Raw genomic sequence first — 11,205 nt, forward strand, 5'->3', positions numbered from 1 at the left:
TTTTTTTTAGTTATGGAACCAAAAAACTCAAAAAATCATTTTTTTTTGAAACGTTACCAAACGCAGCCTAATACCCTGCTTCGTAGTTCCTATTTCGGTATTTCCTACCGTTAGCTGGCTTTTAAACGGGGACAGAGGCCAGATTTTAGGTAAGCGGAGAGCAATTTTGAGTAACGCAGCAGAAGAGCTTAACGGCTGCGTAGCTTTTGTTCATGGCGGATAAAGCTGTTTCCTCCACCTGATCGAGATTCAGAGAAACCCTAGAGGAGTTAAGTTTCATCATGGAAGGTGGACGAGAGAAGAGCTCCCCGCTTTCGAAGCCCCCGAAGTTCTCTGTGTATCAGAACCCAACTCTTTCGGCTGCCCTCACCGCCAATAGTCTCCGCCCTGCTAAATCTACCTTTCTTTGCATGTTCTTCGTCTCCACTGCGTCTGCATTCTCTCTTCTAGGCTTCGTTTCCAGGTACGATCACTCCACAGACGTTTCTGATATCGAATGCGAATAGCTAGGGTTTTACTTGGTGGATTTTCGCGACGTTTCTGGTCGTGAATCGTGATTCATTGTTTTCGGTCCCTGTTCAATTGTCTGTGTAGGAGTTAGGGTTTATTAGGTTCTAATCTTCAGTAACGGATTCTATTTTTGATGGATATAATCCATTTTGGTTTCCGGTTCAGCGGCTTCTAGGAACTGACGCTCTTATTCTCTGTATTTGTTGAAGGGAAGACGGCTTCATCAACAATCTGGTTCCCGGTCATGTTTCCCGCACTACAGCTTGTAATCGCTCTCTCTCTCTCTCTCCTACTGTTTGTTTCTATGACCAATACAGATTTCCGAAATGTTCTAATTGTAATATGTTGCTGTTTACAGATTTGCTTACCAAAGCAATGCAGATCGTGGTGGGGCTGGTGTTCCTGGGAGCTATTTCTGCCCTTATCAGAGCCTTTTCCTTGCGTAGAGCGAGGAATGTAGCTAACGTATTGGTTTCTTCTCCTTCTAAAGTAGCAAAGGAGCAGAGAAATCTCACAGAGCGTCAACTAGCCCTTTTGGGAATTAGGCCAAAACCAGGAGCTAACACTAAGTCTCCGAAGAAACCTCCCAAGTCTAAACCACAGCCATTAACTTCTCCTTATCATGCCCTTGTCCCGCTTCATCAGTCCGTCTCCAATTCAAACAGGTCATCTGAGAAGTCAAATACTGGCAGTGGCAGTAAGATGGGTGCGTACTACACCTCATCAAAATCCCCAGTGGCCTCGCCTTCGTCTCTGTATCTAGTACCTTCAAGTCCTTTGCAGGGACCATCTGTTCAGACGTCACCATCTTTGGACCGACAAGTTTCAAGTCCCTGGTCAAAGCAGCGAACCCCAACTGCAATGGAGATTACCACTGAAGAAATGCTTGAGCAGTTTTTGGCAGATGTAGATGAGAAAATCACGGAATCAGCAGTAAAACTGGCAACTCCTCCTGCTACCATCAATAGCTTCGGCATAGCTAGTCCTAGTAACGTTGGAAATTCGGCTACGACTTCTGGAACTACGAGAAGCACACCATTAAGACCTGTGAGGATGTCCCCAGGTTCTCAGAAGTTCAGTACTCCCCCGAAGAAAGGAGAAGGTGACCTTCCTGTGCCTATGTCAATGGAAGAGTCAATTGAAGCTTTTCAAAATTTGGGTGTCTACCCTCACATCGAGCAGTGGCGGGATCGCCTCAGACAATGGTTTTCTTCAGTTCTGCTGAATCCATTGCTTAACAAGATTGAAACCAGTCATATTCAGGTTGGTATATCTTTTTGTCAGTTTGGAACTTAAACTTAGGTGGTTTTTTAATTTATTGTATGTTACACAATCATGGAGGTGAGAGTGTACACCGGGCAGGTCCAACCTAAAGGATCCCCGCAAGGAAATTGAATCCAGTGGATGATTTATAAGTATTCTTTCTTATCTTGCATATATTCTCATAAATGCAGGTGATGCAAGCAGCTGCCAGACTTGGTATTACAATTACTGTCAATCAATTAGGAACGGATTCACCAAATACTGGAGCATCTACGATGGTATCTCCAATTGATGGCTCTAAAGAATGGCAGCCAGCATTTACGTTGGATGAAGATGGGACGCTTCATCAGCTTCGTGCTACCCTTGTACAAGCCATTGATGCTTCTATGTGTAGGTTTCAGTTGTGCTGCCATTTTATTTATTTTTTAAATCTTTTCAATTGTTAGATGCTGCTGCTCATGTATCTTTGTTTATGTTTCTAATGGGTCTTTTATTTTTGTAGCAAAGTTGCCTCTAGGAAATCTGCAACAGCCTCAGCCACAGAATTCCTTAGTCCCCGTTATGCAGGAGTGTGTAGATGCCATCACCGAACACCAACGGCTTCATGCTTTGATGAAAGGAGAATGGGTTAAGGGTTTACTACCACAAACCAGTGTCCGGGCAGACTACACGGTGCAAAGGATCAGAGGTACATTTCATCTTATTCTTGAGTATCTTTGACGAGCAATGGATCAATAAGCTTTTTGATTAGTTGGTCTCTGATCTGTAGTTCTTTGTAACTGATAGAAACCTTTTGATAGCTGGTCTAACCGTAAGTTATCCCATTCTGAAATTTCACAGAGCTTGCTGAAGGAACCTGCCTGAAGAACTATGAGTATCTGGGAAGTGGAGAAGTATATGACAAAGTGAATAAGAAATGGACTCTTGAGCTTCCAACTGATTCTCACTTGCTGTTGTATTTATTCTGTGCCTTTTTGGAACACCCTAAGTGGATGTTACATATTGATCCTACATCCTATGCCAGTACTCAGTCTAGCAAGAACCCATTGTTCTTGGGGCTCCTACCTCCGAAGGAAAGGTTTCCTGAGAAGTATGTGGCTGTCATATCCAGTGTTCCCTCTGTTCTTCATCCAGGAGCTTGTATACTGGTTGTTGGAAAGCAAAGCCCTCCAATATTTGCCCTATATTGGGAGAAGAAGCTGCAATTCTCACTTCAGGTAAGTGTTTTTCACTTCAGATGGAGCAGTCTTGTTGAATTACCTGGTGTGCAAATTGTGCTAAATTCTTTTAAGTGCTTTCGTTCGCATTTCATCGTCTTAATTGCCCTGTCATTGCAAAAACTATGAATGTCTGGCTTTTAAAGCCGTTTGGCTGTCCTGAAAATAAATCAAAGCTAGTAAAGCATTGGAGTGTTTGAGTAAATCAGTATTGATACATGGAAATAAATACAATTAACTATGGCCACATATCACTTTCTTATATTTGAGCATGCAGAAAATATTTACTGTTTCATACAAAAAAAAATTACAATACTTGTGGTGACATTTAAATATCGAATCGAAGCCAAATTAATACAATTGTTTGTTAGCTTTTATATGAGACGCGAATTTTTATGAATCAGTGATTGATTTTGACAGATAGATATCATTACATTGGAGCATTTTTGAGAACCATGGACTGATCTGATTGTATCATCCTAGTATTAAGGGGAACCAAAAAGGAAATTAGTGGGCAGATGGAAATTGGAAAATGCTCCTTGCATATTGGATGGTACTTGTGTTGTGCCAGGACAAGGATAGTGCTAAAAAATGCAGAAATTTTGGGTGGATGCATAAGAGAAAGGGTTGCATACAGTTTGATATTAACACTTGGTCTTGGTGGAAAAATTGAGTGCATTAAATGGAATATGAGGGAATATTTTGCAAACAATAGAAAACTATATTTTGTGTACCTTTTTTTGTTTCAGTTGATATATTTTTTTTCAATTATAGTTCCATAATACAAGTGTTTGTAACTTGTAGCAGTCTCTCCCTGATTGCTATAATTAGGGGCTTTTCAACCTTTTTCTGGTTAGTTGTTATTAACTCTCTTGAGAGGTAGCACTCTTATGTTGCTGCTGGTGCCAGAGGATATGGTACTGTTTCAGAGTCTTCTCGTGTCACATTGTGATTTTAACAAAGGACTTACGTTAACTAGTTTCCCTGGTGAGCTGTAATGGTGCTGGTTGTGAATCTGGCTACATGCAATTATCTTGACTTCAGTTTCCCTTTCTTGCTTGGGACTTCTGGTGCTGGTAAAGTGCACCTATCGTGGAGGTTGAACTCATGGTGTTGTAGACAGGATTTTGCTTGAAAGTTGGTGAAATAAAAAACTGTAGGCGATTTATATCTTCAACTTCACCACGTGGCTCAATTTTTTGTAGTAAGGAACTGCAAATGGTAGTGAGTGGGGTTACTCCTGAGAGTGTCATGGTATTAATTTGCACCAAGATAAAAAAAAAAAAGAAGTTAAGATGTTGGCTTAAACATGGTTAGCTACAGAAATAGATTTTATTTGGTAATTATAGACCGTGAGTAATAGAGCACTCTATCCATTTGATATGCATTACTACTACTACATCACTATGTTAGCATTTACTTTCGTCCTGCCTTATTTTATTTATATACATATGATACCTCCAGGTTCAAATTTTTCTATAGAATCGATGTCCTGCATTGGTTGTGACCTCATTTGAGTAAGATTATGGGATGAGAACAGGGAGGAAAAAAAAAGGTTTTGGCAGATGATGGGAAACTACTAAGTTGTGAAAAAGCTTGAACATTGAGACTTAAGAAGAGAAAAAGAACCAAAGCGGTGAATTTTTACGTTGCCTAAAATCAAAATTCTGGGGGACACAACAAATTTCAATGGGTTCAAAGAAATGAAGAACACCTAGATTTGTTAATTGAACACTGATGACAAATCAGAGTGTGTAGAGATTCCTTTGCACTAGAAATCAAAGTATGGATGGACAGATGCCATCACTACTTTGTGAATGTTTGGAGGAAGAACTTGAGTTTAGAGCTTAGCTTTTGGGGGGGAGGGGGTGAGGATGTTAAAGCTGTGGTAGATGTTGCTAGCCATTTGGCTGTTGGGAGTTACCAAAGTTTTCAGTAAATTTTTGTGGAATTTTTCTTGACATAAGAAAATATATCGAAAATTGGGGAAAGAGTAATCCCTTTGAGATAATTAATTAAAAAAAAAAACCTTGTTCATCGTGGACATGTTAAAAATATGCTTGAAAAGGAATTTGAAGAAAAAGGCTAAATTTGGAACAGAAACTAAAAGAACTTGTACATGACAAATTGTGGATGAATAAGGGGTCTATTTAGGCTTCACAGGTACCAATCGGTGCACATTTACAGATACACCTGACACATCCTATGGCTGTGGATGTTGATCTGCTTATACTCCTTTGTGTCATCCATGGCCCTATCCAGATGTTTTTTCCAACTTAGTTTCTTGTGTATGTAACAACATAAAGATCTTATATTAACAATGTCATTTCATGAAGTTAACCCTTTTTTTTTTTTTTTTTGGGGGGGGGGTGTTGAGGGATAAGATAAAATCAGAACCATTTGAGTAACCTAATTTTATCCAAACATGTCAAATTGTGAGTTCTTTGCCTTATGATTGAGGCTTATTTGATATTTTCTTAGAATTTTTTCAATGTTCTATATTTTATTAAATAAAATTAAGATAAGAATTCACATCTCTCTGATCAATGTATGGTGGGGGATAAGATAAAATCAGAACCATTTGAGTAACCTAATTTTATCCAAACATGTCAAATTGTGAGTTCTTTGCCTTATGATTGAGGCTTATTTGATATTTTCTTAGAATTTTTTCAATGTTCTATATTTTATTAAATAAAATTAAGATAAGAATTCACATCTCTCTGATCAATGTATTTTGTGTAAAATATTATCTTTGCTCGCTTTTAGTTCTTTTAAACAAACTTGGATTTTATTGACCACATTTATATGAATGTATGAACATTCGTGTGTAAAATCATGGTCAGTTTGACAACTCTGATACATTGCTTGTGTCTCATTGTCATCACAATGACAACACCTCCAAGCTGGTTGGGTATTTTCCTATTTGGTTTAAACTTAGGTCATCCAGGTTGAATACAAATATTTCTAACTATTGCTTTATTTATTACATGAACCCACACATTGATATTTCTAATGGGAAATGATAACGTTCATCAATGTTGGTGAACTTTGTAACATTTGCTAGCTGCTACTTGGCTTTCTGGTAGACTTGGGTGGGCCCCTTCTGTAGAGAACTCTGCATCCATCGATGCTGTTCAGTTTCAACCAGAAAATGGAAAACAAGGTAAAGTTGGTTCAGAACTATAAAATAAAAAAATCATGAAAAAAAATTAGAGAACTGGAAATAACCCAATGCATACCAAGGTAACTAAGCTGAGATACAGCTGAGTTATGACCAAGTTGAGGATACCGCAGCTTCTTATTTCTCTCTGATGTTTCGGGCCAAATATTGTATCAGCCACAGCTAATCCTGAGTTAACTCGGGCAATATTGTTGATCTGAGATCTATCCCTAAATCCATGTTTCGAGCTGAAATATGATTTGATGAGATGGGGGAGGGATCCTTGTCTGACCCGCACTACATTCTTCCGTGGTTGCTTTCATATTAGTTGTCCTTAGCAATGGTGATTATATTCGTATATATGTTTTGTTTCAATCTGGTTCTTATTCATGCTACCTTCTCAAACATATAATTGATAAAAATGGTTCTGATGTGATAATGACATATAAGGTTGCTTCATTTTTACTTGGTTTTAATGACTTTCTGGTGGGTCTTTTAGGGAAGAACAGCACTCTGGGATGCCATCTTACTTATCTGCCACAGAATCAAAGTAGCATATGGAGGAGTCATCCGGGGCATGCATCTTGATTCATCATCTTTCAGCATCCTCCCCATCCTTGAGTCAGAGAATGAAGAGGGAAGGGCCTCACCCATTTGACACTTACTTTTCCCCAGTTTCCAAAGGCTGCTTGAATGACCATCAAAATGGAGCAAAAAATAGTAAGACAATAGGAAGATCAATGTATGCCCCCCTTGATGCAGGAGCACTTCCATGGATCGGCCCAAACCCGTTGGGGGACATAGACCGAGACTGGATCTCATTTTTGAGTCTTTGGTCTTGTAGGATATTTTAGGATTTTTTTTGGGGGAATTCTTTGCAAATTTTAATTATCTTTTGGTGAAGGAATTTTTGCATGGGAGATTCCATGTATTGATTTGTCACATAGGGGGTGTTATGGTCATTTTGGATGGGCACCGACAATATTTAATGCCAACCCTCCATTAAAAAAATTTTCCTTATCTTTTATTAGACTTTTATTTAGAGTTAAGAGTTAAGAGTTAAGTTAGAGTTGAGATTGGCTAGTTTGTTTTGGATTCCATGTTTTAGTTTTAGAGCTTGATTTAGAGTTTTATTTAGTTTTAAAGTACTAGTTAGAGTTAACTTTTGTTTTCAGTTATAGGACAGGGGTAGGATTTCTTGTGCTTAATTCCATATCCAATGATTCTTAGTTAGATTTGGAATATTGAATGAAATTGGTTTGGTTTTGCTGCCAAGAGCTGTTTGTGTGCATTTTTTGCCATCCCTCTTCTGAAATTTTCTCTCCCCTTCTTCTCCCACTTCCAGTGAGAGACTCTTTTTCTATCTTGGATTCTAACTTTTGATCTACATTACCCTCTCCCATGTTTGGCAACTTTTTGAATACTCTCAACTGAAAGAACCAGGTGAAAATCTATGTTTCAAGGTTGCACCATAAGATCTTGCTTGTATGATTGTACTAAACATCATCTTCATCTTCCAAAACATTTCAAATATTCTCTCATCTTTCTGGTGCTAACCAGCCACTTGATTCATTTTCAATAATGATAGTTGAGATGTAATGTTAAGATGTAATAGAAACATACAGTCCTAATGTTAAACAAAACATGGGTTGATTTGATTACTACATTACTGCTTCATCATTGTCAACACATTTGCTGCTTTGAGGAGTCTTTAGTTGCCACAAGATATTCATCCAAAAAAAAAAAAAAAAAAAAATTGCCACAAGGGCATCTGATGAAAACTACTTAAATCCTGTAAAAGAAAATCCAATGTATCCACTAATTGGTACACGATGAGAGCCAAATTGTGATCCTAAACATGCTCAGGTCTACTGATAAATAGCAAATAATTACTTAAAAGCACCATAATCTGAACTATTTCAATCTGCTATGATCATTATGTCTTCTCCTGATCCACTTTCAATTATATACTAGATAGACTGAGTGTTCTTCCAATTAAGATGGCTATCAAACAATCTCCCTTTCGATAGAAAATGAGGAAACCATAGCCCTTCAAGAAAGAAAAAGGGAGCACACATTGTTTACTATGGATTTGTATCTCAGAAAATAGTTGGAAAAACAATGCCTTTGGTTTCATCCAAGGTTTAAATTCATGGATATTTTGTAAGATTTTAACCTTATCGAAACCGAAATATTTTAATTAAATTTCAACAAGATCGATCATTTTGTTTGGATAGCTTGTGAAACTGTTTTTCTAACAATAAAATCATCGCGCTATCCTCTTATTTCATCATTGTCATTGTCATCACCATCACCATCACGTCATTCCCCTTGTTGATTTATAGTTTCACTTTAAAGTAGTAGTACACTCTTCCATCTCAGGCATTGTGAGTGGAGTCAACTTAAAAATAGCAAAATACCAATAAGGATCTATGTGCCTACAAAGGGCAGATTATGGGATGTCGATTAAGGGTGTCAAAACCTAGACCAAAAACATAATCAGATCTCGATTCCAAAGATTAAGGTTTTCAAATCTTAGCTCGAATATCTAAACCAAACCAAAAGCAAGTAGAACTTATTGGATGATGTTTTGGGCTAGGGTTTTGACAGACTGAAATCAAATCGGAACTCATCAAAATCAATAAGGCATCAAACCAAATTTAAAAAATTAGACCGAAATCAATATAACCTGATAAGAAACTGATAAATATTTTTCATGTCTTTTCAATAATTTTTCGGGTGGAGATGAAGCCAATAATGAATCATAGAAGGAGGAGGAGAAAGGTTGGGTAATCTGTGGTTTCACATCTTGGAGTTCAAAGCTGAGAATAGTGCCATATCAGACTGAAGTTATACTTGTAAACAAATTTCCTGTGTAAGCTATAAGAATCCATCCCTATCACCCCAACCACTACTACATCTCTCTCTCTCTCTCTCTCTCTCTCGTGAAACACCCGTTGTCGTCTCGTCGGAAAATAAAAGCCCCTCAGGAGGGCTCAACCTCGTTTTCATCCCGTACCCTACATCGAAAAATCTAAATAAAGCCCCTTTTCATTCATTTCGTTTCAAGAACTTTAATAAAGCGTACTTTCCAATCATCTGTTTTCATTTTTTTTGGGCTTGAAATCTTCGAATCTAAGAAGTAGCTACGTGGTTTTGGCTTTGTTTCTGAAGATTTCTGTGATTTCATGGTAAGTTTGTTGTATTTCTTTTAATGCACATTCTATCTTTTTGATCTCTGGTTTTGGTGGCGCAGTTGGTTCGAAAGTCTGTAAGGGGAGATTGTTTTGAGATCCTGAAATGGCTGACGAGTTTGACTTCAGTGACAATGTCCCTCCATCGTTCGATCGCATGGTATGTTTCCAAATTCAAGCCCTTTTCTCTGTTTGATTTTGTTGTTGGTGGGGATTTGGTTGCGTCTAGGGATACGAATTCTTGTCGATGCGTTATCTCGAAGAGCTCTAGTGTTGTCTTAACTGATTATCTCTGTTTATCAGGTTTCATACCCTCTAAATATTCTTATTTTATTGTATTTTGGTTGTTTCTCTTCTGGGTAGGCTTCAATTATTTTCTATAGCTGCAGACTGTATTTAAAGTCAGCTTGTTCAACGTTTCTGGTATAAAATTCTTTAATGAGATTTATGTATAGACTCTAGAGGAGCATGCTTGAAATTAATTAGTTAAGCAGAATCCTTATCAAATATTGTATGCTTCTAAGCCTATTAACAATGCCATTGTATGGATGCATTCCTTAAACTTTACATCTTTAACATTTAATAGCTGACTCCCAAAATTGTTTATCCTTGCAATCTCGCTTTGCAAAAATTAAATGCAATTGATATGTTCAACGTGAATTTATAAAATGATTGGATTCTGTGATGTTCTGATGTTAAAGTGGTGGCAGGTTCAAAATCCTTGTCATGAGAATTGGGTTTGGTCCTAAATATACCATTCATCTTGTGTTATTGTTCAGATCAAAGGGTTACTCTTGCATTTTAGGCATTGTGTCTTTTTTACATATGAAGCATTGGTGGCATCCTTGTGAGGGAAAAAGGATTTTGAGAATCCTTAAGAGGCAGGAATGTATGATCATTCAGATACTAGTGCTGTTTTAGCTGTAGTTTGTCTAGAAGTCTAGGGTACTTTAGAAGGAAAATTTTCTCAACGAGAAATTTGGTAGTTCATTCGAAGTAATTAGTTCCTAGTGTTTTCTTTTAGTAGCCTGTCAATTATTAGTCTTCCATCGGGGATACATCAGATATTAAGATGAGCTATGAGCTATTAGCTATACATGTTCTGCTCCTTGCAAATTAAACTTATTTTGTACGGGACTGGCTCAAAGTAAGCAACACGATATTTATGTGCTCTTTGAAGGCCTGATCTGCAAGACATTGGTTATCAATAGTTTGGAATTATGTGGAACCCTGTTGATGTCTGACCCTGTGGATCTTTTTGACTATAGCTTAGTTGGGTGCATATTGATATTGCTTAGGTGTTAATTACAAGCCCAAAACCTACTGATGCCCTCCCCCCAGGGGTTTTTTGATCTGTGGCCTTTGGAGACTATTTTTAATAAAAAAGATTGCACGTATTTTTTCTCAAACCTCATCCTTTTGCTGCAAGCCCATTGTCATTTATTTCCATGTACTGCAGTGGGGTGTGTTTCCTCATGTTCCATTATGCCATCCTTCCCTCTTTATGTTGTTTTCATGTGGGTCTTACCACCCTTTTCTAATTATTGGTCCCTAATTTTTTTTCTTGGGAATTTTGTTTGAACAGGGTATAGTTGCAAAATTCCAAATTTTGTTTATTTGAAAGATTGACTCCAAATTCTAGGACCTTTCTTTCTTTCTTTACGCTTGCTGCTCCATCATCCTCTCCCTCCACCACCCCAACACCGAAGCAATAGAGTAATGTATTCATTGGTTTATTTGACATTTTTCCTCCGAAGTACTCGTAGTCATGATATGGTATATGCTACTTGCAAGGGTAAACTGAAGCTGTGTTGACAACAGACTTTTTTTGTAATCTTTTTTCTTTTTTTTTTTTTGGGGG

At 37.7% G+C, this 11,205-nt stretch overlaps 2 protein-coding genes across 5 annotated transcripts in view; both read left to right on the forward strand.

The window, feature by feature from the left end:
* The first annotated feature begins 119 nt into the window (after positions 1–119).
* Positions 120–7,425, forward strand: LOC122057569. The gene is made up of 7 exons (XM_042619710.1): positions 120–463; positions 720–775; positions 869–1,773; positions 1,965–2,163; positions 2,276–2,461; positions 2,614–2,990; positions 6,650–7,425. Exons 1-7 carry the CDS (start codon positions 282–284, stop codon positions 6,806–6,808), a joined length of 2,064 nt encoding a protein of 687 aa, XP_042475644.1. The 5' UTR covers positions 120–281; the 3' UTR covers positions 6,809–7,425.
* Positions 2,852–11,205, forward strand: part of LOC122057570 (DNA-binding protein S1FA-like) — a 10,350-nt gene continuing 1,996 nt past the window's right edge. Inside the window, exons 1-2 of one of the 4 annotated variants that reach the window (XM_042619714.1) lie at positions 2,852–2,990; positions 9,407–9,504. In XM_042619714.1, the coding sequence (XP_042475648.1) occupies positions 9,451–9,504 (54 nt within the window). In that variant the 5' untranslated portion in view covers positions 2,852–2,990; positions 9,407–9,450. The other 3 variants (XM_042619713.1, XM_042619711.1, XM_042619712.1) reach the window with 3 other exon arrangements.

This window comes from Macadamia integrifolia, chromosome 12, assembly GCF_013358625.1.
Source record: "Macadamia integrifolia cultivar HAES 741 chromosome 12, SCU_Mint_v3, whole genome shotgun sequence".
NCBI classification, from domain to species: Eukaryota; Viridiplantae; Streptophyta; class Magnoliopsida; order Proteales; family Proteaceae; genus Macadamia; species Macadamia integrifolia.